The 26157-nt window shown below is 47.1% G+C and overlaps 1 protein-coding gene across 2 annotated transcripts in view; it reads right to left on the reverse strand.

The window, feature by feature from the left end:
- OVCH2 (ovochymase 2) overlaps nt 1–26157 on the reverse strand; it is a 919743-nt gene that overhangs the window by 465467 nt on the left and 428119 nt on the right. For both annotated transcript variants that reach the window (XM_069223557.1, XM_069223556.1), the window contains exon 7: nt 492–687. In XM_069223557.1, coding sequence (XP_069079658.1) covers nt 492–687 — 196 coding nt within the window. The remainder of the gene's footprint in view (nt 1–491; nt 688–26157) is intronic.

Genomic DNA, 26157 nt, shown 5'->3' on the forward strand with positions numbered 1-26157 from the left:
TCAAAATGTATGTGTTCACCTTATTTTAGGTATCCAAAGTGTTCACAACTCTACAATCTGTCAGCATTGCTTTGGCTCTCAGTAGGGAAGAGGTTTATGTGCAGAGCTCAGCATTTTGTAAAGGTTACTGCTACTTACAGGATACGTTCAAGAGCTATCACTCTATTAGATCCATTTGCTCTCTTACTTTAGTATCATCAAGAAAACCCCAATGGGTGTCACTAATTTTCTTTCTATATAGCCAAGCCGTGTAACTGTCTTTCTCTCAGTCTACCGATTATGAAGGACCACTGAAAGTTGTACAAGCTCTTGCTGTTCTAGCCTTCTAGGCACACCATCTATTTTTTATGTGGTTGCTTAACATTGTCAGGAGACACTTTTTGGGTAATCACGCACTATACAAAATCACATTCAGTCATTCATTCTGCTATGATTTTTATTAAGAACTATTTAACTTATTCTGTAAACTGTTAATTATATGTTGTGTTTACCTTTATTGATGCCACAATAGATCCATGAAATAAGTTCTGATATGTTTGTGAAGATTCCAGGGGATCCTCTGTACTCTGGCATTTTGAAAAGATTGCTTTCCCAGCTGCGAGCACATCCTAGCCCCCAAGAGACCACTCCGACTAGAACTGGGGCGCCATGACTACGTCTGCAGATGAAAGGGCCACCAGAATCCCCCTGCATGAGAAAAAGCAAGCTTTGATGAGGAATAAGGCGCTTGAGTATCAGCCACACAGTATGTTGTTCTTGTAACGTAATTCTGACAATAATATGATTACCCCAAAATTTATTTTCTGTCAAAAGTACAAATAAAATCAGTTCCCATAATGCAAAGAGTATTAGCCAGATGGTTGTATTATCAGCAATTCTTGCAATATGAACATCACTGCTTTGCTGCTGCTTAACGGGTGTGTGTCCACACCTGGTAAAATTTGGTCCAGTGTACCTGCACCCATAATTGTATGCCCTGGAACATTAGACCACTCAGAATTGGCTGCAGGTGTATATCCCAGAACATAATATTATAGTCAACTCGCACTGAGGGTCCAAGGGCCTGATTACGAATTTGGCAGTTGGACTGCAGGACCACCATGTTGGTGGTCCTGAATAGACCGCCATTCCGGCGGTCTTCCAGACTGCCCTGTTACAAGTGACACAGGCAGGACTACCAACCACCAAGCAAAAAAGGCAGACCGCCAGCTGCGCGGCGGCCTTGAAATTGGCAGACCGACCTCCAGCGTTGTCAGCACCGCGACCAACCACTGAGCATATTCCCATCACAAAGTCGCCATGGCAATCCTCTGGTGGTTGTCAGCCAATGGCCATCCGGACCATGGTGGTTCGCGGTCAGCAAAGTTAAATGCAACTGCACATTTGATTGATTTAAAAACAACAGAGCTGACATACATTGTCACAGTGGACACACCTGCAAAGGACACTCTAAAACACACCCCTCCACTAACCACAATCATTTGCATTTCCACAGCAAGACACAGAAGCCAGAGCACCAGATTTTCCATAGACTACATAGATTAGGCACCCCTATTTTTCACCATTCTATTGAACACCCTCAAATACTTTTGTCCATTCACACCCTATTGCACTTCCCCTGTTAAGTAAGTGCTGTCACCTGTAGTTTTCGCCCACAATGTCACGTTTTAATAATCCTAGTTTTTCTGTAGATGAGTTAAGAGTCATGGCAGATGAAGTATTGAGTTTAGAGCCACAGTTGTTTGAAACACAAGTCCAGTATACTCCTCCCAGCACGAAAATGGAAATGTGGGACAGGATCATCAACAGAGTGAATGCTGTGGGCACCACCCTGTGCACTAAGGACGACATAAGGAAGAGGTGGAACAACTTCAGGGACAAGGTTCATTCCCTGGTCTCCAGGCACAACTGGTGGCAAAGATGACTGGAGGTTGCCCTCCCAATACCCCAGTAAGTCTCTTTTCCTTGGAGGATAAAGTCTTGGGCATCCTGCATCCTGAGGGCTAAACAGGAATGCCTGTGGGAGTGGAGTCTGGTAAGTCACAAAATAAAAATGTCACCAAAATGCAATGCCATGCATACTCACAGCTCACCTTTACCAACGTGCCCATTGTCTTATTCATGTACATCACCAACATTCAATGCCCAGAGTTTCTGTGTTGTAACACTCTCAATGTGTATTGTTTTCTCAAACATCACAGTTACCAAGGCCAATGACAAGCCATGTGCCAAATGGTGCCTGTAAGTCTTTCAATATCAAAAAATCATCCAAGACCTTATGCATGTCTCAACATGTTCATGTATATTCAAACCTAAATGCAATCTGCATATAGATATGTAATACTCAACATATGTATGTGTGTAGTACAGAGAATGACTTGGATGCACCCCCAGAAGGCACTGTTTCTATAACTCCAACCACCAGCACAGTAATCACATGCCCAAATACATCTGTCAGTTAACTCTCAAATGAAGTTTACTCACCGGGGGAGGTTACATTTGTCACCCAACCACCAGCACAGTGGTTACATGCCCCAATGCATCTGTTTGTCAACTCTCAAATGATGTTTACTCACCTGGGGAGGATACATTTGTCAAGTGGGTGTAGTACAGGGAGTGACCTGACTGCATCTCCCAGCAGGCCCTGTTTCTGTAACTCAAAACACCACCACAATAGTCCTTGCCCCAGTAGCCCTGTTTGTCAACTCTCAAATGAAGTTCACTCACCTTGGGGGAGAACATATGCATAGTGTGTGTAGTAGATAGAGTGACCAGACTGCAACTTCCAGCAGGCCCTCTGTAAGGCCCAACCACCAGCACAGTTGTCACTTGCCCCAATACCCCTGTTTGACAACTCTCAAATTAAGGTTAGTCATCTGGGGAGGTTACATTTGTCAAGTGTGTGTAGTAGAGAGAGTGACCTGATTGCAACTCCCAGCAGGTCCTGTTTCTGTAACTCAGACCACCAGCACAGTGGTCATATGCCCTAATACATCTGTTTGTCAACTCTCAAATGAATTTGATTCAACTTGGGAGGATACTTTTGTCAAGTGTGTGTAATAGAGAGAGTTACCTGACTGCAACTCCCAGCAGGTCTTGTTGCTATACCTCCAACCACCAGCACAGTAGTCACTTGTCCCAATACATCTGTTTGTCAACTCTCAAATGAAGTCTACTCACCTGGAGAGGTTACATTTGTCAAGTGTGTGATAGAGAGAGTGAAGTGACTGCAACTCCCAGAAGGTCCTGTTTCTGTAACTCCAAACACCAGCACAGTGCCCACTTGCCCAAAGACCCCTGTCTGTCAAATCCCAAATGAAGTGTACTCACCTGGGAGTCATCAGGCATAGATCATTCACAAGAAGTGTCTGTCGACATAGCTCCATCTGTACTTGCTAACCCAAACTGAAACTATTGAGGACAGAAATTACACATTACCCAGTGTGTACAACAAGTATTCCGAAGGCCTCAAGATGCATCACCAGATTGGTATAGGCAGCAAACACATTGACACAGCACTGTCTACATGATGACTCTAATCACATGTGCAACAGTCCTATGCCTGCTGCCTTCCTGCATCCCACTCAATTAGGCCTCAAAATTGTCAAAGCCATATCCTGCACTGTGTTGGCTGCATCGTTGGCAAGATGTCATTTTCAGGCCTTCCTCCCAAATGCAACTGATCTGCACATCTCAGCAGCTGCTTGAGTCAAATTGGGTGTCTAATCACCCAATACCATAGTTACTTGGCACAAATGGATTAACTACAACTTAACTTTGTACAGGCTCCCTGCTTACTGTAACACTACACTGTTGGAGGTAGATGTCACAATACAACCATGTACATTTTACATCAACAGGTCGAGCTGCCTCTGGGCAAACAGAGGCCATGGAAAAGACTGCCACTACCCCCCCACCCAGTGATGAAGCCCTCAGTGAAGACAACACTCCTGGACTTCTGGTAGTGGAGGACGGTTCTGACCCATCTGGGCAACCTGGTCAGACAGCAACAGTGAGTCTCACTGTGCCCATAACTTCACCTCCCAGCCCTGTTGATTCCACCTCACAGAAAGCCATTTGCTCTGCCATCTGTGTCACGAGCATAGTGTCTACCATCTTATGCCCCTCCAAGTTAGGGGTCCTGAGGAGCAGCTCCACAATACGGACACTGAGGGTCCAGTAACAAGGTGGAGGGGGCACCCTGTGGCAAAGGCACAGGCCAGTTGAGGTAGGGTGCATGGGATGGATGATGTGGGCCATGCTGGAACCACTCATGCCTTAACAATGCGGTCAGAACAACGACTGCGTTGTTTCCACACATGCCTTTACCATGCATGCCCATACAATGAATTTTCATTGTAAAAGCATGCCTAGTAAATGCATGTGTAGAAATGGCATGCAAAATGGCGTGCTTGGTTCTATCATACCACCCCAACCCGCCCTGAGGCCCAAAACAACCCCCACCCCATACATAAACTACCCCAACACCCCCCACCCACCCTAAAAAAAACTATCCCAACACCTCCACCCTCACCCCTATAAAATAAAGTACCTCGACCCCCTCCACCTGCCCTCAACCTAAAAACAAACTATCCTGACCCTCCCCCACATAAAATTCAACTACCCCGACATCCCCCACGCACCCTGAGCCTAAAGAAAAAACTATCCCAACTCCTGCACCCCTTAAAAATAAACTACCCCAAACCCCCACCTGCCCCGAGCCCTATAAAAAAACTACCTCTATCCCCACCCCTAAAAGCTAAACTACCATGACATCCCCATCCCTGAGCTCTAAAACCTTGCCCCCTAATAAGTAAACTACCCAAGCCCCTTCCCCATCCTAAACCCTAAAAAAATAAACTAATAAACTATCTTGATCCCCACACCCCAGCCCCTAAGAACGAAATTACCTGCAACCCCCACCCACCTGAGCCATAAAACAAACAAAAATACTGTGACCCCCACCCCTAAAAATTAAAGCTAAAGCACTTCGAAACCCCAACCCACCTTCAGCCTTAAATCTGCCCCACCGCTAAAAACTACCAACCAACCCTGCTTCAACCCCAATTACCTCACTGTGTTCTATCCTGATCCTTCCTCCTCTTCTCTCCTCCCTCCCTTCCTTAAGCCTTCCCCATCCCTTTAAAATTAAACTACCCTGCCCCCACCCTAAATAAAAAAACTACCTAAACCCCTACCCCGCTCCTTAAAAAAATAACCCGTCTCCTGCCCCCCACCCTCCCCAACCCCTTAATCCACCCCTCCCCTGCCTCAGCCCCACTCACCTCACCACGTCACTGTGTGACAATTAAACTTCTTGTGTGCCTGTTGTGGCTGTCTGTGTGGCATCAATGGGATGTACATTGTGAAGGTATTGGTGGTCAGTACTATATGTTGTGTTCATTCAAATTCTATTGTGTGATTTTTTTGGGGTCCTAGATCGTCCTTATGTTGGATGCACACAAATAGGCAAGGATACTTTAATATCATCCAATGACATTTCTTTCTTTAAGATGGTTGTAAATGGTGGACAACATGCATGTGCATGAGAGCATGAACTGTGTATGCATCATGTCTGAGTCATTTGAGGCTCGTGTAAGCAATGTGTATAGTCCCACAGATTTTTCAACCCACATCTGACCTTGCAAAGCTATTGTCTCGAAGGCATGTCATGACTCACTGTGCCCTTCAGGTTACCACACAAACCACATGCCACATTGCTGATGGCCACATGATGTACTGTCATTCATGGAATAGATGGAAATGTGAGTGTCATGTAGGTTCTGTATGCTCAGCCTACAGAAATCAGGTCCTGTCACATGTATCTCCCAGTATGGGATCCTGTCCAGGCTGTGAGAGAGTTACTGTGGCTATTCAACTGTGGCATAGTGCCCACTCCCTGTACACCAGCAGATCCTGTGACATTTCAGATGAAATGCATGCATATGGTATGGTACAAGTAGGAGGCACTTTATGTAGTTTGTTGCTGACATCATGGTAATATTTGCTAATCACAGCTGTGTTCAAGTGTTAACAGGAACAGGTGTTGACCCTTTTCTCTTTGTATTTTGTCTTTGTATTTGCAGCATCATCCCAGGCAAGCAAAGGAGACAGGGCACAACCAAGTGGGGAAGCATCTGGCCATGGTACCTCTGGTCTAGACACCACCGACACAGAAGGACCCAGTGGCCCAGAGAGTGAGGGGTGTGCCACAGAGGAGACCAGAGCTACATCCTCATCATCTGATTCAACCTCCAATGGCCACTCCCTAAGACATACTCCTATACCATCATTGTCTGCCACCCCCAGTTCTGTCACCACCCTCCCTGTTGCTCCACACACGCTTGGCCATGCCCGCTCACCAAAGATTGTGGGTGTCTCCTTTTCTGAAGGCACTTCTGTCCGAGCCCCTGTTACCCCTGCTGCCCTGAGTGAGGAGACTATTGACCTCCAGAGGAGCATCTCTGGGTGTCAGCCTGCCATTGGGAATGCCATCCAGGCATTGGCCAGCCAAATTCAGAAAACCAATTCTTTCCTGAAAGGCATTTGTAGTACCATGTCTGGAATACAGAGGTCTTTTCAGGCTCTGGCCTCCTCACTTATAGCAGCCAATCACCCCCACATTCCAGCCCCCTACACCTCCTTCTTCCCAATCCAAATTCCCCATTCCCCTACGTATCCCAAGCTCACAGACACATCCACACTCACCCACTTCAACACACAAACCAGCACACATAACCACAAACAACACAAGACACACTAGCATGCAGGAACTCAACACACACCCACAAACACATCATCAACTACTTCCCCAGACACCCCCATTAACCCACACACTACATCCAGCATACCCACAGACACACCAGAACAACCAGTGACACATCCACCATACCCACCAAATCCATAGACACAATAAAACACCATATCCACTATTCCTGCAGACACCAGCCCAACAGACACACAGACATCCACCACATCCACCATACCTGTAGACACTACCCCAACAGACACACAAACATCCACCACATCCACCATACCCACAGACACCACACCAACAGACGCACACATCCACATTATGCAGATAGGCATGTCTCTTAGCTCTATAATGTCCCTGAGATACATGAAGGGCCAGTAGCTGTGCAAATAGTGTTTTAGGTGTGTGTGCAAAGTGATATGTGTCCCAGGTCAGTGTTTTTCCATGAGTGCTCCTGATGTTGTCACTCCTATTGTGCAGGAATTGTTTACATACTGACAATTGTGCATCCCATTGTCGGTCCATTGTGTTGCAATGCGGATGATGTGTGGCTCCATTACAGGGATGTTTAATGGGAGGGATGTTAGTGTTCTATGACACATCCATACATATTTGTGTTGAATCTGATGACAGTCCTTTGCATGTGTGCAATGTGAGGGTGTAAGCTGTATTGGTAGATATGATGTTGCTGTGGTATTGCTGTTGTGCAACACAATGCTGTGTACACTTCACTGTCCCTGTGCCTAAGATGTGAAGATGTGTGTTTTTGTGTAGCATGGTGGTGCAGTGTCAGTGACAGCCCAAAGGGGGCATTTAATGGCTGTGAATGACTCAGGCTGTGTACAAAATGATATGTGTAATTGGTGCCCCTAGCATGAGCCCCATATCATGTGGACGATGGCGCAACGATCTGCTGTTAAGATTGATGGCACAGGTAGGTGTGGGTACTTACCGGCAGTTAGGTCCACAGTGGCATGGATTTTGGGTTCCATCAATGAACAGCAGCAGCAGCAGGATGTGTGAGATGGGCTCCATAGTGGCACAGTTCCTATAACACTACCTGCAGGTGAGTTGCTCCCTTTATACTCTCCATTTCTGCCTGCTGAGACGTGGTGGTTGGGCTGCCATGGTCACATTGGCAGTATGCAACATCATAATGTGTCCCTTTTTGCGGATTCATCCCCAGACTTTTTGCTTCCTTCCTCCTATTTTTTCTGACCTCTTACTGTTGGCCCTAGGACTCTGAGCACTGTATCACTGCTGATCAGTGCTAAAGTGCAGATGCTCACGCCATCTAAAGTTGGTATGATTGGCTTATACCTAATTGGCATGTTTAATTTACCTGTTAGTCCCTTGTACAGTGGTATCCCTTTACCCAGGGCCTGTAAATTAAATGGTACAGGTAGGCCTGCAGCACTGCTTGCGCCACCCACAAAAGTAGCCTTTCAAACCTGTCTCAGGCCTGCCAGCGCAGGACGTGCATGTGCTGTTTTTTGCCACAGGGACCTAGCATCTAAATTTACTTGCCAGGCCTAGAACTCCCCTTTTTCTATATGTAGGTCACCCCTAAGGTAGGCCCAAGCTAGCTCTATGGGAAGGGTGCGGTGTATGTAGAAGGCAGGACATGTGCCTAGTAGTGTGGCCTGTCCTAGTACTGACAAACAGCCTATTTGGTTTCTTACTGCTGTGAATGCTGCCCTCTCATAGGATTGCATTGGAAATGCCCTACCCTATGTCTTGGGGGTATTGTCTGATTTATGAGGGGTAGCGTAGGCATGTTTGGTATGGTTGTAATGTTAGTGAGAAATGCTGCTTACTGATGTAAGTGGATATTTTATTACTATTACAGAAATGCCTCTTCTAGAAAGTGAGCATTTCTCTGTGCTTATGACTCTGGTGTTTTGCAGCTTGGCTCCAATCCACATCTGGGCAGAGTGACCGTTGGGCTTTGTGCATACTTTTCAGACAGCCTGTACACAGAGAGGGTGGCGGTGTCACAGAGGAGCATCTGCATTTTGACTTGAAACTGGACACAGAATGCTGCTGGAGGGACTTACCAGGAACTACCTTGGACTGCTGCTGCTTTGCTGACCTGTGACCTGATAGGTCACTTGAAGGAACTGCCACTGTCTGCATCCCCTTTGTGCTGGTCTGTGCTAGGCCCTGCCACCAGTGCTCCACCTTTTCTGTCCCCAGAAGCTCTGCAACCTTTTGGATTCCACTCTTAAAGCGCATGAGGAGCGCTTTCCTTTTCATGGGTGTAGAGCCTAGAGAGCGCTTTTCTTGATGCCCTAGCGCCTTGAGAGCGCTTCCCTTTCAATTTACTAAGCACCTTGAAAGCGCTTCGTTTGCAAGCCCTGCAGAAATCACAGCCGCAACCAGGGCGTTTTCCGATCGCCGAGCGCATCAGAAGCACACTCCTTCCAGTGCCCCAGGGGCACGAAGAAAGCAAGAGCGGAGCGTGCGGGCTCATATCGGTGCCTTCGGGCGAGGTACGCTCCGAGGAGCACCCCCGGGGCACCAGAGGCCCTTCCTTCTGGTGCCCCAGGAGCCTGTGGTACACTCACTCAACAGGTCGGGTGTGGGCGAGTGAGGAGCTGACAGTCCCAGGAGGGAGAGGAGCCTCATCAGAGACCCCTCTGGACCCCCAGGGCTGCACAAAGAGCAGGACACGGGGGGAAGGTGAGGGTGAGTCCCCCCTCCTTCCGGTCGCTGCCAAAGGACCGTGAAGCTCCAGTTATTCTGCTAGGGGGCCCTTATCATCGCTGGGCCCCCTTGTTTGTTTTTTTACTTTGCCCCTCCCTCTTTGAGTGTCTGTAGTGGTCCGGGGGGGGGACCCCAGAGATTGTGGGTCCCAGGAGGGGCCCAATAGAAAAAACAGAGGGGAGGCGTGCCACCTCCTATCCCCCCAAATCACCAAACAGCCCCCATTCTGCGCAGGGAGACCGGGGGCCCTCCTTGATATATTTCATGGCACTAGAGGTACCTTTCCATCATCAGAACAGGTACTTTTTGTAACATTTACAGGGATAAGGCTGCTGCTCAGGCGTTGCCTGTCTTTTCTTGATGTTCCTTTTACGGACTTGCTGGGACTGCTCTGCTAACCTGTTTTCTATATGATGTGCAATATGTGTGCTGATGTTCCTTTTATGGGCATGACATGCTGATATGTTTTTATGACTTGCCATATGTTCTCTAATGTTCCTCGTATGGGCATGTATGACACTTTCATGACAACTGCATTTCAATGGTGATGTTTATCCTGACTACTGCTTATGTTGCAGAATAATGAGTGACCAGAGTTTTATATGTGACTACTGCTGATTTCTGCAGGGTAGCAGTATTGTGCAATGTTCTGACAACTGCTTGGGTAGCAGGGTATTACTGCCATGTTGTGTTTGGTCTAATAATATTGTGCACAATACAGTTTATTTTTATATAACTTGGTGTTGTGTTTTCTTTGTGGTGGGGATAGGGCATCACGTATGTTGTGTGTGCTGTGCAAATGCTTTACACATTGCCTCTGGGATAGGCCTGACTGCTCATGCCAAGCTACCAAGGGGGGTGAGCACGAGCTATCTTGGACCCGTTATTCCTTTGCCCTGACTAGAGTGGGTGGGTTCTGCCTGGCTTAGGTACATACCCTAGCCAACCACAAACCCCATTTCTAACAGGTGGAAACACCGGCTCTGTCGGCCTGTTTGTCCTCCTTATCACTGCAACTGTCTGCCCTGCATGTAGGTGCCGGTGGGACTGCGGCGGTCTTCGCTTCATAGGACTGCCAAGATCGTAATACAGTGGTCACACCGCCAAACCGATGGCGGTCGGGCCGCTACCGCTACCGCCGCCATGGCAGTGCATGGACTGCCAAACTCAGAAGCAGGCCCTAAGTCTAAGCTTGTGCATACCCTCCTCCACATTCTTTAATAGACAATGTTCAGTGGTCAATGTATGCGTTTCCTGAATCTATAAAATCTAACACAGGCCTTACATTAACAAAGAGAGCTTTTAAGAGTTATGCTTTGAAGGTAGCAGCATTCCATGGACATTTGTTTTATGTATTTAATTTATTTTATCTGTATCAAATAAAATACAGGATTTGATGCATCATGTCCTACTTACAGATGCACAATGGATATTAAAAAAGTGAGCTTACATAGGGTTTACTCAGCGCACAACTGTGCAGATTTCTAGTGTAAAGCAAAGTGGGAAGTTCTGGGAATCTAGTGACCTAGACATCCATACATTCTGTGCAGAGTTGATTATTTGCCAGTGTGCAGTGCAGTGTTCTGGGCAGAAGAAGAAGAAATGAGATTCTCAATTTATGTCCCCACATTATGTGCAAGGGGATCAGTCTGAAATGGAAGTAGTGACGGGGTATGGGAAGAATAAGAAAGACAAATAATATGCCACAAGAAAAGGAGTCAATGGAAATCTCTGGGCTTGTAGTGATATGGTCAAAGCATTGGTGTGAAACTGGGTTGTTGATTGAAAGAATGAACCTCTACTCAAGCAACAACCACAATCCTTGTCAGGGTGAACCACAAACAGTCACAAAATTAACGTGTGCTTAACCGCTCTAGAATCTTGGCACAAAACCAATCCAGCTTAATTTAGAGGCAATGTGTAAAGTATTTATGTAGCACACAAGCAGCTATAAAGTGAAAATACAACACAAGAAAAATCATACAAGAATTTAGTAAATTTGATAAATTGACACTAGAACAACAAAAATCCAATCAATGTAACCAAAGATACACAATTTTAAAGGTTTCAGATAATTATAGCATCTGAAGGCACAAAGTGTCACTCACTTTATTTAGTCATATGAGACCAGGTGACAGTCACAAGTTCAAGCCTACTACAATAGACCACAGGACGAATACAAGGACCAGGTTAGTTCCAAATTCCCTTTTAAAGTCTTGCATGAAGAGTTCCGTTTGTAGTGGTGGAGGCTGTGAGGAGCTGGGAGAGCATCTCAGAGGTTGTCGCTGTATCATGAAGTGCAGATCTTGAGTTGCTGGTTGTTGCGGACGGTCCCTGTTGCACAAAGACTTAGGTTCACTGGAGCTTTGCATTGGCGGTTGGAGTGGGCAGCAAGATTGTGGCGCAAATAGGCACATTTGTGGTCGCAAAGAGCCAAAAACATCAGGATTTCTCCTTTTCTTCAGGGAGGAGTTCAACTGATGCCAAACCAAGGGGCCAAGACCTGGTAGGCACTTCTTGGGAAGGAGGAACTCAGTCCAGTACGGGCCAGCAAGATGTAGGAAGGTCCAGTTGCAGCAGGTCAGAGGCCTCTGGAGCTTGTTGTGTCGCTGGATATCAGAACAGGAGGTCAGTCAGCTAACCCTTGGAGTCACTTCAGCACGAATGAAGGGTTCAGGCCTGGTCTTCCTTGTCAGCAAGCAAGGCATGCCTAAACAAAGCAGGAAGCATAATGTCCTTCTTCTGTAATATCCACAGGGCCAAAAATGTATCAAATCGTCGGTCCGAGGGTCTCATTTCTATACCTGGTGCCCCTTTTGAAGTGGGAGAAGTGGGACTATTCCCACTACAGAGGTGTCTGGAATTTCCTGCATCACTTCCCTGATCTCAGTTTGCCTCAGCTCACAATAGGCTAGTGTGAAGTCCTTTGTGTGTGGACTGACTGCCTTTGAAGTGCCAGTGTGGGAGGTGACTGATCCGCCCCCCATCAAGTCAGGATGGGGGGGCCAACACCCAGACTCTCAATTGTGATACTGTCTGGGAGGAATACACAAGGACCAACTGCCAACTGCACCGAGTTATTTGATCTAGAATACAGGCTGTGGGCGGTAAATGCTTTGGACAAGAAAATACCAACTTTCTAAAAGTGGTATTTTTAGGATTGTGACTTAAAATATGACTTTACCATTAAATAGAGTTTTAAAGTACAATTGCTCAGGCATCATGCATGACATTCCTACCTGCTCCCAAACAAATGATATCACTTATTAAATGTAATAAGGTAACCCAATGTTATCCTATGGGTGAGGTAGGCCTTGCGATAGTGAAAACAAATTTGAGAGTTTTTCACTACCAGGACACGTAAAACCTAAACCTACATGTCTAACTTTTAAATATAACACACCCTGCCTGATTGGCCATGTAAGTCCTAACCAAAGGCCTAATGTACATATTTAAAAAGGAAGGTGTAGTCCTGGTAAAAGGTTTATTTTGCCAGGTTGAAATGGCAGTTTAAAACTGCACTCACAGGCTGAAATGGGATGGGATTCAATGGCATGCCTAGAACAACTTTAAAAAGGCACAATAGGTCCTGCAGACCCACAAGTAGTATTTAATTTACAGGCCCCAGGTACATATAGTACCATTTTACAGGGGACTTACAAGTCAAGCAAAAGAGCTAATTGGGAGAGAATTCACTATGTTTAAAGGAGAGAACACAAACAATTTACTACAGGTTAGCAGTAGTGAAGTGAAAAGAGCCCTAAACACCAACAAAAACAGGCTCCGAAAGCAGGAGGTGAAAGCAAAACTTTGGGGGTGACCCTGCAGAGAGTGCCAAGTCCAAGCTCACTGCTTATATAAGCATATTAACTAACAAACCAAAAATAAACAATAGGGTACTGCACAAGCATAAATCTCATTGCTGTCAGAACCTTGGGCCAGATGTAGGAAAAAAACAAATTGCGACTTGCAATTTGCAAGTCCGTGCGACTCGCAAATTGCAACTCGCAATTTGCTATGCAGAATGGTGTCTCAGACACATTCTGCAACTCGCAATGGGGTCGCAAAGACCCACCTCATTAATATTAATGAGGTGGGTCGCATTTTGCGACCCCATTGCGAGTATGGGCACTCACGGGGATGGTGGCCTGCTGGAGTCAGCAGACCACCATGTCCGTGACTGCTTTTTAATAAAGCATTTTTTTTTTTTCTATCTGCAGCCCGTTTTCCTTAAAGGAAAACGAGCTGCACTTAGAAAAAAAACCGAAACCTTTTGTTTCGGTATTTTTCAGAGCAGGCAGTGGTCCATAGGACCACTATCTGCTCTGAAAAATTATTTTTGTTTCCATTCACAAAGGGGAAGGGGTCCCGTGGGGACCCCCTCCCGTTTGCGATTGGGTTACCATCCACTTCAAGTGGATGGTAACTGCGATTTCATTTGCGACCGATTTCACGGTCGCAAATGAAATTGAATAGCATTGCGAGTCGCTAATAGGAAGGGAACACCCCTTCCTATTTGCGAGTCGGAAATGCATTTTGCGAGTCGGATCCGACTCGCAAAATGCATTTCTGCATAGCAAAGAGGCTTTTGCGCCTCGCAAACGGCGTTTTTCGCTGTTTGCGAGGCGCAAACACTTTGCTACATCTGGCCCCTTATTCTTTCATACTCCACATTTCTGTGAGAACACTTACAAGGGATGTGCAGCACAATTGATGTACTTTAAGTTCATTAGATTTCCTGTCTTGGATGTTACTAATAATAAAATATTTATAAACCAACTTCCTATTCCATTTAGTTAAATGTTCTGTACTGTCTAATGCAACCAGCTCTCATTTAATGTAAATCAGAGAGACCCTTCAGAATAAATGGATATGCTAAAATATCTATCTTAATGCCATGAGTGCGAATAACATTATTTTGTGATCATAGAACTACCTGAAACAGCATTGGGATTATGTTGATAGTAGTCAGTAGTAGTCCAATCCCTTACCCCATATATCATTAAGATAATGTCCATAGCTACCAAATATGCTTTTTTCTCTTTGCAAAGCACATTTATTGGTTTCCACAAAGATAAAGGGTGCTTCCATTTGCACGTGTCATAATGATACATCTCTCTAAATACAGGTAAAATTGTTCTAATTTATATAAAATTGTATTTCTAAACACCTAAAGGACAATGGATCTTCCTGGGCTTTATATTTTTACATCTGTATTTGATTATCTTTTTTAATTTCATAGTACTAAGGCCCATATTTATACTTTTTGACGCTAAACTGCACTAACGCAGTTTAGCGTCAAAAAGTTTAGCGCCGTCTAACGCCATTCTGAAGCGCCATGCGGGCGCCGTATTTATGGAATGGCGTTAGCCGGCGCTAGCAGACCGGCGCTGCCTGGTGTGCGTGGAAAAAAACCACGTAGACCAGGCAGCTCCGGCGTAGGGGGAAAATGGCGTTAGGGCGTCTTAAAATGGGGCAAGTCAGGTTGAGGCAAAAAAATCGCCTCAACCCGATTTGCGCCATTTTTTCCGACGCCCAGACGCCATTTAAATGACTCCTGTCTTAGTAAAGACAGGAGTCATGCCCCCTTGCCCAATGGCCATGCCCAGGGGACTTATGTCCCCTGGGCATGGTCATTGGGCATAGTGGCATGTAGGGGGGCACAAATAAGGCCCCCCTATGCCACCAAAAAAAATTAAAAAATATAAAAAATTATACTTACCTGAACTTACCTGAATGTCCCTGGAGTGGGTCCCTCCATCCTTGGGTGTCCTCCTGGGGTGGGCAGGGGTGGCAGGGGGGGTCCCTGGGGGCAGGGGAGGGCACCTGTGGGCTCATTTTGAGCCCACAGGCCCCTTAACGCCTACCTTGACCCAGGCGTTAAATAGTGGCGCAAATGCGGGGTTTTTTGACCTGCCAACTCCCGGGCGTGATTTTTGCCCGGGAGTATAAATACGACGCATTTGCGTCGCCGTAATTTTTTTAGACGGGAACGCCTTCCTTGCATCTCATTAACGCAAGGAAGGCGTTCACGCAAAAAAATTACGTTATTTGCCCATACTTTGGCGCTAGACGCGTCTAACGCCAAAGTATAAATATGGCGTTAGTTTTGCGCCGAATTTGCGTCGAAAAAAACGACGCTAATTCGGCGCAAACGGAGTATAAATACGGGCCTAAGGCCCATATTTATACTTTTTGACGCTAAACTGCGCTAACGCAGTTTAGCGTCAAAAAATTTTGCGCCGTCTAACGCCATTCTGAAGCGCCATGCGGGCGCCGTATTTATGGAATGGCGTTAGCCGGTGCAAGCGGACCGGCGCTGCCTGGTGTGCGTGGAAAAAAACCACGTAGAACAGGCAGCGCCGGCGTAGGGGGAAAATGGCGTTAGGGCGTCTTAAAATGGGGCAAGTCAGGTTGAGGCAAAAAAATCTCCTCAACCCGATTTGCGCCATTTTTTTTCGACGCCCAGACGCCATTTAAATGACTCCTGTCTTAGTAAAGACAGGAGTCATGCCCCCTTGCCCAATGGCCATGCCCAGGGGACTTATGTCCCCTGGGCATGGTCATTGGGCATAGTGGCATGTAGGGGGGCACAAATAAGGCCCCCCTATGCCACCAAAAAAAATAAAAAATATAAAAATATATACTTACCTGAACTTACCTGAATGTCCCTGGGATGGGTCCCTCCATCCTTGGGTGTCCTCCTGGGGAGGGCAAGGGTGGCAGGGGGGGTCCCTGGGGGCAGGGGAGGGCACCTGTGGGCTCATTTTGAGCCCACAGGCCCCTTAACGCCTACCCTGACCCAGGCGTTAAAAAGTGGCGCAAATGCGGGGTTTTTTGACCCGACCACTCCCGGGCGTGATTTTTGCCCGGGAGTATAAATACAACGCATTTGCGTCGCCGTCATTTTTTTAGACGGGAACGCCTTCCTTGCATCTCATTAACGCAAGGAAGGCGTTCACGCAAAAAAATGACGCTATTTGCCCATACTTTGGCGCTAGACGCGTCTAACGCCAAAGTATAAATATGGCGTTAGTTTTGCGCCGAATTTGCGTCGAAAAAAACAACGCTAATTCGGCGCAAACGGAGTATAAATACGGGCCTAAATGTTATAGAAAAAAAGAACAAACAAAATGTCATGAAACAGCGGTTTGACACAAGTTGAAAAAAAACTAGTAGGATGGGATATTCTCTTGTACAAAACTGCTTATTACAATAAAAGCAAAATAACACAATAAAATAGAGCTGATGAGAGAACAAAATAAGAAAAAGCAACCAATGATTCAATGTAGAACATAAAAATAAGAAAAAATAAGTTAAGAAATTGTAACTGTAGGCATGACAACCCTGGATTATGAAATGGTAGAAAACCTGATTCAGACCCGTAGACAATTGAAAATGCAACAGAAGATTTCATGAGAAATTATGTCAGAAAAAACCCTTTCAGGAGACATTATGGAGTTCATGGTGGCTTGGTGGTGCTGAAATAGTTATCCAGTGTCTTCTTGAGAGATCTAGACTGTGCTTTCCAGGGGTAATGTTGAAAGGACATGTTATCCGCACACCTTCGGTAAGGGATCAAGGTCAACCAGGATTTGAAAGAGGTGGCAGAAGTATTTTTCCAGTTGTTGAGGATGAACTTACAGGCCACAGACAATAATATATCTAACAGGAGGCGATCATGATGTGACATGACCCTTGGGTCAATGAAACCTTGAATAAGTGAAAGGAAGTCTTGTTTCAGTTGTTCAGTCCTCCAAAGAGGATTAAAATAAAATAAAATACATGGGGGCATATTTATACTCTGTCTGCGCCGAATGTGCGTCAAAACATTTGACGCACATTCGGCGCAAACCTTGCCCCATATTTAAACTTTGACGCCCGAGTCCGCGGATGTCAAAATCCTGCCGTGTGCGTCATTTTCTGGATGCGGCAAACCGTCTTGCGTTAATCATCTGCAAGGTAGGCGTTCCCGTCCAAAAAATGACTTAAACGTCCGTGCGTCGTATTTATGCTACCGGGCAAAAATCCTGCACGGCCGGGAGGCGGAGTAGGAAAATGACGCACAGCCCGATTTGCGTCAACACTTAACGCCTGGGTCAGGGCAGGCGTTAAAGTGGGGCAAACACACCTGTATTTAATCAGAACACACAGAAGCAACAGCAGAGCAGCAAAAGGGAGACATGGAGGTGCTTCTCATCCAGCGTGCACGCAGACGCAGAGCACAGCAACAACAACAGCAGCTACCACAACACCAGCAGGGACCCCCAAGGCAACGCAGAAGGCAGGAGAGGATATTCCGCCCCAGGACAACCCTTCAGGGCCTCAAGGAACATGGCATCATCCAGAGGTACGGGTTGAACTGGCAAGCCATTCAGCAGCTGCTGCGCAACATTGAGCCACAGTTGGCACCCAGCTTGCTGACACCCCGCACCATCACAACAGAAACCAAGCTGCTAGCTGTATTACACATGTTGGCAAGTGGCTCCTTTCAAACCACTGGCGCCCTGGTTCCTGGGATATCACAGCCACCATTCTCCGCCTTCCAGCCCAAGGTACTGGATGCCATCATCGGACTCACATCCTGCCATATCTGCTTCCCAAACACACAGCAGATGCAGCAGGAGACAAAACATTAATCTCATTAATGGATTCCCACATGTCCTTGGTGCCATTGACTGCACACATGTACGCCTTGTGCCACCTGCTGCAACTGAACACCTATACCGCAACAGGAAGCACACACACTCCATCAATGTGCAGGCCATTGTGGATTACCAAGGATTGATCACCAACATCGTGGCAAAGTATCCTGGGAGTGTACATGACTCATTCATCTTCCGTCACTGTGCCATCCATCAACACTTCCAGGATGGACCATATGGCAATGGACTACTTGTTGGTAAGTACAGAAACCTACTTATATACACACTGCACAGCAACCCTCTAGGACAAACAACACATACACCACAACAGCGACATGTGAACAAGAACACACTGAGGTTGTGACACCGCTAGGCATGTTTGATAGGTCTGCAGTGAACGTGTCACACATCTGAAATTAGTGTACGGTCTAATGTCAAGACGTCAATGATCACAACGTATGGAGAGGTTTGGCTAATTGTCACCTTACAAAATGTAAGCGTCTCACTGATGTTTAAATTAATCCATTGCATACGTCTAAAGGTATGGGTTGTCCAGGGTACATAGATGCTAACGTGTTACCACCACTGTCAAATTGAATCTGTGTATGGAACTATCATCTCACCCCCAGAGAAGATACAGGAACACCTGTATCACAAGTCACAATGCTAGGGAGTGCACACTGTACTGCAAATCCCAAAACATACTGCTGACAACCGTGGGTCCCGGGCTCACTGTGCCACTGGATTCAAGTTAGCCTGGCTGATGAGGGGTGAAACCCCGAAACCGGTCCCAGGATGCTTGTTTCCGGTCCAGGGAGAACCTGGCCTGGCAGTTCGGACTGGACTGTTCCCATGAGGAACAGGGTCAAGACTGATTTGCATATGGCTGGGTTCAAACTGGGGTAGCATGGTGAGCAAAATAATGGATGGATTAAACCCAGATCTGTGACTGGGGGTGAATGTTTGATTGGTTCTGCATTCCGTCCATCCAGTTACAGTTACGCTCTCCCACAGCATTTGTGTTTTGCTTTGCTTTTGCCGCCCTAAGTGTGCCGGGTATGCCCAGACATGGGTCCCGGGCTCACTGTGCCACTGGATTCAAGCTAGCCTGGCTGATGAGGGGTGAAACCCAAAAACCGGTCTCAGGATGCTTGTTTCCGGTCCAGGGAGAACCTGGCCTGGCAGTTCGGACTGGACTGTTCCTATGAGGAACAGGGTCAAGACTGATTTGCATATGGCTGGGTTCAAACTGGGGTGACATGGTGAGCAAAATAATGGATGGATTAAACCCAGATCTGTGACTGGGGGTGAATGTTTGATTGGTTCCGCATTCCGTACATCCAGTTATGCTATCCCACAGCGCTTGTGTTTTACTTTGCTTTTGCCGCCCTAAGTGCGCCGGGTATGCCCAGATGTGGGTCCCGGGCTCACTGTGCCACTGGATTCAAGCTAGCCTGGCTGATGAGGGGTGAAACCCCGAAACCAGTCCCAGGATGCTTGTTTCTGGTCCAGGGAGAACCTGGCCTGGCAGTTCGGACTGGACTGTTCCCATGAGGAACAGGGTCAAGACTGATTTGCATATGGCTGGGTTCAAACTGGGGTGGCATGGTGAGAAAAATAATGGATGGATTAAACCCAGATCTGTGACTGGGGGTGAATGTTTGATTGGTTCCGCATTCCGTCCATCCAGTTACGCTATCCCACAGCGTTTGTGTTTTGCTTTGCTTTTGCTGCCCTAAGTGCGCCGGGTATGCCCAGACGTGGGTCCCGGGCTCACTGTGCCACTGGATTCAAGCTAGTCTGGCTGATGAGGGGTGAAACCCTGAAACTGGTCCCAGGATGCTTGTTTGTGGTCCAGGGAGAACCTGGCCTGGCAGTTCGGACTGGACTGTTCCCATGAGGAACAGGGTCAAGACTGATTTGCATATGGCTGGGTTCAACCTGGGGTCGCATGGTGAGCAAATTAATGGATGGATTAAACCCAGATCTGTGACTGGGGGTGAATGTTTGATTGGTTCCGCATTCCGTCCATCCAGTTACGCTATTCCACAGCGTTTGTGCTTTGCTTTTGCCACCCTAAGTGCGCCGGGTATGCCCAGATGTGGGTCCCGGGCTCACTGTGCCACTGGATTCAAGCTAGCCTGGCTGATGAGGGGTGAAACCCCGAAACCGGTCCCAGGATGCTTGTTTCCGGTCCAGGGAGAACCTGGCCTGGCAGTTCGGACTGGACTGTTCCCATGAGGAACAGGGTCAAGACTGATTTGCATATGCTGGGTTCAAACTGGGGTGGCATGGTGAGCAAAATAATGGATGGATTAAACCCAGATCTGTGACTGGGGGTGAATGTTTGATTGGTTCCGCATTCCGTCCATCCAGTTACGCTATCCCACAGCGTTTGTGTTTTGCTTTGCTTTTGCCGCCCTAAGTGCGCCGGGTATGCCCTGACGTGGGTCCCGGGCTCACTGTGCCACTGGATTCAAGCTAGCCTGGCTGATGAGGGGTGAAACCCCGAAACCGGTCCCAGGATGCTTGTTTCTGGTCCAGGGAGAACCTGGCCTGGCAGTTCGGACTGGACTGTTTCCATTAGGAACAGGGTCAAGACTGATTTGCATATGGCTGGGTTCAAACTGGGGTGGCATGGTGAGCAAAATAATGGATGGATTAAACCCAGATCTGGGACTGGGGGTGAATGTTTGATTGGTTCCGCATTCCGTCCATCCAGTTACGCTATCCCACAGCGTTTGTGTTTTGCTGTGTTGAGAGTTTTGTCTGGTCAAATTGTGCTTTTGTCTCCTGTTTTGGCCATTTCTTGTCAACTTGTGAATAAAATATTGTTGTTGTATCCTGTCTGAGTGTTTATTGTGTACAATTGTGTTGTATAGTATTGTCTTAGTTTTGTTGGGAGTCTGTTGTTGGTAGTATTAGTTTGGGTCTAGTTGGGCTGTTTTAGTTGTTTAGTTTAAGTTTTTCATATTCTACTTTCCCCCCATTCTCCTTTGTTCCCCTATATCCCCTATTTATCTTTTGTTGCTAAGATGTTGGGTAGGCCTCGTCTTGGCAAGATGGGTGAGGAGGAGCTGGGTGGTTTTATATGGCTTGTGTGCCATTTCCTCCCCCTTATGATTGAGGCAGGTGGGCGGGTGATACAAGGGTATCACACTGAGGCACGGAGGCTCCGGTGGCCAAAGGTCTTGCATCACCTGCAACGCATTTATCGGACACCAAGGAATGACGACCAGTTGAAGCACCGCTGGGCTGACCTCATCTCCAGGGAGCAAGATCTGCTGGACCACCTGGGGATTGTGATTGGTGGCCCTGTTGGTGAGTACAAATCATGTAAATGTGCACGATTAAATGCTCTGTAGTGACATCAGATGAGTTGTACAATATCTGCTGGCAATGTTGTTGAGTGTGTGGAATGCTTTGGAAACATACAGGGTCATGTATGTACTATGTTAAGGACCACAATTGCTAGCTGTTAGGAAGCAAGAGCTCTGCAAACTTACTGAATACTTTTGCTTTATGTAAGTTGGTGCCGCCTTTGTGTCAAACAGCAACACAAATCAGGAGCCAATTATGTATAGATATAGGTAACATTTGGCTGTGAGGTATAGAAATTTCCAATTCATTATTACCAACATTTGTTGACGCAACAGCTAGACTGACTTTTGAAACACTGCATGAGGCTGTAAATGAGTGCAGGCTTCACGTCAATTGATGATAGCAATGTGGCCCAAACATATGTCTTGTGTGTTTGGTGAGTGTGTGAGGAAAGCGATCACGGAAATTCCAAAAATCTTAGGGATTATTGTGGCCCTTCTTCATTTCGGATACATGTAAGATCTGGATTTGGCGACATAGGGAACAAGTTCTAGCTGCCCTCAGCTAACATCTTAGACTGGTATTTGGTGTTCGTTGTTCCACCTTTTGTTTAGGGATGGCTGGCCAAAGGTATGCACATGGGTTCATATATCTACGGTTGGTGCAACTCATCATAGCTGGGCCACATCAAATGAAGAAACTGTAACAACATGAAGGCTAACAACTGTCCATGCCTTACAGGTGGATGGGCACCCTACACTGATGGCGAGGTGGCTAAATTCAAGGACCCAGACTACTCCAGTAAGTGTTGATATGTCTGTAATGTGTTGTGTTTGTTGGTGATGTGTGTTGGACTCCTGTGTGTTTAACACATAGCAAGATGTGATACGCTGGCCAATCATTTGTTTTGTTCCATGAGTGGAATTTCATTTTATCACCATCTTTGAGTTGCCCAGTCCTTATCCTATTGTCTTATTTATGGATTCTAGGTCAGTCCTGTAGTCCCCGCAATGTGAATTGGGGTGAGTCATGTGGATAACACTTGTATCAACAAGAGTCGCACTGGACCTAATCTCAGATTTAGTCTGCCTGTCAGACCCACATACTCCCAGAATGGGGCTGCAAAATGCTAACCCACAGACTTCTGCTTCCCTATTCACTAATGTACTTATGAAACTATAAGTTGAACTAGCAGCATGTAGCTCCACATGTAGTGCTCCAAGTATGTGGCACTTGAGTGCAATGGCCTAGGTGTGCATGCAAATCATGGCCAGGGGTGTTCTTGCAACTCTGTGTCTGTTGTAAGTCATGCCTTACTGGAAGTATATGATGTGGACAAAGGTCTGCATTTCCAGACATGTGTGGCGCTGGGATTGGTCAAGGGTTTGCTGTCTCCTATTTGTAGATACACCTTACCTGTGGTGTGTGTGTTGAGCCAAACACATGTCCAGCTTTCCTAAGCTTCCTGGGTGTCCTTGTTGTTTGAAATTGTTAGTTGTTTCTTCACACCCCCACCCTCAAACACAGGCATGGGTTTGTGAATAGTGTACCTAGGACTGATGATACAAGTATGTTACACAGACATGTAAATCAGTGAATCTTTGGTCGGAACCTAGTATACCCACTCAGCTATAGCACGAGTACTATACTAGCAAGTCCATTTACAACTTGCAGATCATGAGGCCCTAGATTTCCATCCCGTACACTGACATTTGTAGCACTGGCAATGGCGGAGGATGTGCTGCATGATTGTTAGCTAACAACTATCAGAACTCTGATGCCAAATTCATGCCAGTTGTTCACCATCTTGTAGGGTTTGGATGTGCTATGTGTGATACGACCTTTGTAGGCTGGCCTGCCATGTACTTCCTCAGGGACATTCAATGATCTGTATGATGATCTGAGCTGTTACAAGTACAGTAGATGTACTGTCTGATTTTACTTCTTGTGCCATTTCACACAATGCAGTTCCTAATGTAATTTTTTGCCTTTGTCTTCACAGCTGCTAACATGACACCCATCCAGGTCCGTGAGTTTCAGAGGCGGCCAATGCATTACCAGCATTTCCTGCTGGTAGAGTCGGCTCAGTTTTGCGTCAAAAAGTTTAAATATGGGCCACAGTCTTAAACACGTGAGACAGCACTGCAATAAAAGAACAAACGGTGAAGGTCACCAGTGGCATTGTTAGTTGAATCCACTCTGAGAGACAATTAATGAAGATGAGATGGTATCCAGAATCTTCTGTGCAAGAGCCAGTATTTCATTTGGGATAGGGAGGAAATGATTTTATGAGAGACAACAAATTTACAAATCAGTCCCCAATCCTCATAGCTCCAAATATGTTTAATTTCTTCAGTATGTTTGAGTTTAGGCCTGTGGATTTGGGTTTTAAGAGGTGATAGAATTTGGAGGTTTGGTGGCCAGACTTATTAAAGAAGAAATGAAAACAGCGGGGTCCACACTGGAGTATTTAGTTTTGGATAAACTAGGTTTAAGCTTGGGTAAGTAAAAAAAGTCTATGGCCCTCATTACAACCCTGACGGACGGTGCAAATCAATCAATCAATCAAGGATTTATAGAGCGCACTAATCACCCGTTAGGGTCTCAAGGCGCTGGGGGGGAGCTACTGGTCGTAGAGCCATGTCTTGAGGCGTTTCCTGAATGTCAAGAGGTCTTGGGTCTGGCGAAGGTGAAGCGGTAGGGAGTTCCATGTCTTGGCGTCTAGGTGAGAGAAGGATCTTCCTCCAGCGATGGTGTGGCGGATGCGGGGGACGGAGGCTGGCGGAGTAAAGATTGCGGATGGGGGTGTGAAAGGTGAGTCTATCATTGAGGTAGGCCGGGCCTGTGTCGTGGAGGGCCTTGTGTGCGTGGATGAGGAGTTTGAAGGTGATCCCCTTTGATACTGGTAGCCAGTGAAGGTCTCTGAGGTGGGGGGAAATGTGGTTGCGGCGTGGGACGTCCAGAATGAGGTGGTGGATGCGTTCTGGATTCTTAGCAGCTTTGTTAGGAGTTTGGTTGTTATTTCTGCATATAGGGCATTTCCGTAGTCCAATCGCCTGCTGACCAGGGCGTGGGTGACAGTTTTCCTGGTTTCAACGGGAATCCACTTGAAGATTTTGTGGAGCATGCGGTGGCTGTTGTAGCAGGAAGAAGAGATGGCATTGACCTGCTGAGTCATGCAGTCATGAGTGGAGTCCAAGATGAAGCCCAGGTTCCGTGCGTGGGTGGTGGGTGAGGGCGCCGCTCCTAGAGAGGTGGGCCACCAGGAGTCATTCCAAGCTGAGGGGTTGGTGCCAAAGATGAGGATTTCTGTCTTGTCTGTGTTTAACTTGAGGTGGCTTGATTCCATCCAGCTGGCTATGGCGTGAAGTCCATTGTGGAGGTTGTTCTTTGCAGTTGTAGGGTCTTTCGTGAGGGAGAGGATGAGCTGAGTGTCATCTGCGTTGGAAACTATGTTGATGTGGTGGGTTCGTGCGATGTTGGTGAGGGGGGCCATGTAAACTTTGAAGACCGTGGGGCTGAGCGGAGATCCTTGGGGGACGCCACAGATGATTCTGGAGGCTTCTGACAGGAACGGTGGGAGGCGGACTCTCTGGGTTCTGCCTGAGAGAAATGACGAGATCCAGTTGAGTGTCTTGTCGTGGATTCCAGCATTGTGGAGGCGTGTGTGGAGAGTTTGATGACATACGGTGTCGAAAGCTGCGGAGAGGTCCAGGAGGATGAGTGCTGCTGTTTCTTCTTCGTCGAGCATGGTCGTAATGTCACCTGTGGCAGCAATGAGTGCAGTCTCGGTGCTGGGGTTTCTGCAGAATCCAGATTGGGAGGTGTCGAGTACCTTGCTGTCTTCCAGGAACCGAGATAGTTGGCTGTTTATGATTTTTTCGATGACCTTGGCTGGGAGGGGGAGGAGTGAGATCGTCCGGTAGTTCTTGGGGTCATCTGGGTCTGCCTTTGGTTTCTTCAGGAGGGCGTTGATTTCTGCGTGCTTCCATCTTTCTGGGAAGGTGGCTGACTCGAAGGAGCTGTTGATGGTTTTGCAGAGGTGGGGGGCGATGATGATGTTTGCCTTATTTAAGATGGCCTTGATTCTGTGGGAGGTGTTTGGGGGGTTTTTGAGCGGTGCAAGGGTGTTGGCGCAATCTTCTATCCAACGATGCAGGTTGGTGGTGGCTGTGTTGGGGTCCGGGGTCCCAGGGGTTGGGGCCCGGGCGAGAGTGGAGATCAGTTGATCCGTTGATATTTTGCTCCAGTTGCGTCGGGGGGTTATGTGCGGTGGTGGTGAGTGACTGGTTTCTGGTAAGAGAAGGGGATGCAGCGGTGGTCTGTCCAGCTGAGGTTGGTGGCGTGGCTGAAACAGATGTGGTTGCTGGCTGAGAAGATAGGGTCGAGTGTGTGGCCTGCGGAGTGGGTGGGTGAAGTGACGAGTTGCTTGAGGCCAAAGTTGGCGAGGTTCTCGATTAGGTTGGTGGTGTTGATATCGTTATTTTCTAGGTGGAAGTTTAGGTCATGTAGGAGGATGTAGTCTTTTGAGGCGAGGGTTTGGGAGCTGATGGTGCCAGCGATGTCGTCGCAGAACTGTGGTCTGGGGCCACGGGGTCTGTAGACCAGTGTTCCTCTGAGTGTGTTGTTGGCGTTGATGTGGATTTTGAAGTGGAGGTTCTCAGCGGAGTTAATGGTGTCGTGGGAGTTGGTGAAGAGTCTTATGATGTTTTTGTGGACTATGGCGATTCC

The sequence above is a fragment of the Pleurodeles waltl genome, chromosome 3_1, assembly GCF_031143425.1.
Source record: "Pleurodeles waltl isolate 20211129_DDA chromosome 3_1, aPleWal1.hap1.20221129, whole genome shotgun sequence".
NCBI lineage: Eukaryota > Metazoa > Chordata > Amphibia > Caudata > Salamandridae > Pleurodeles > Pleurodeles waltl.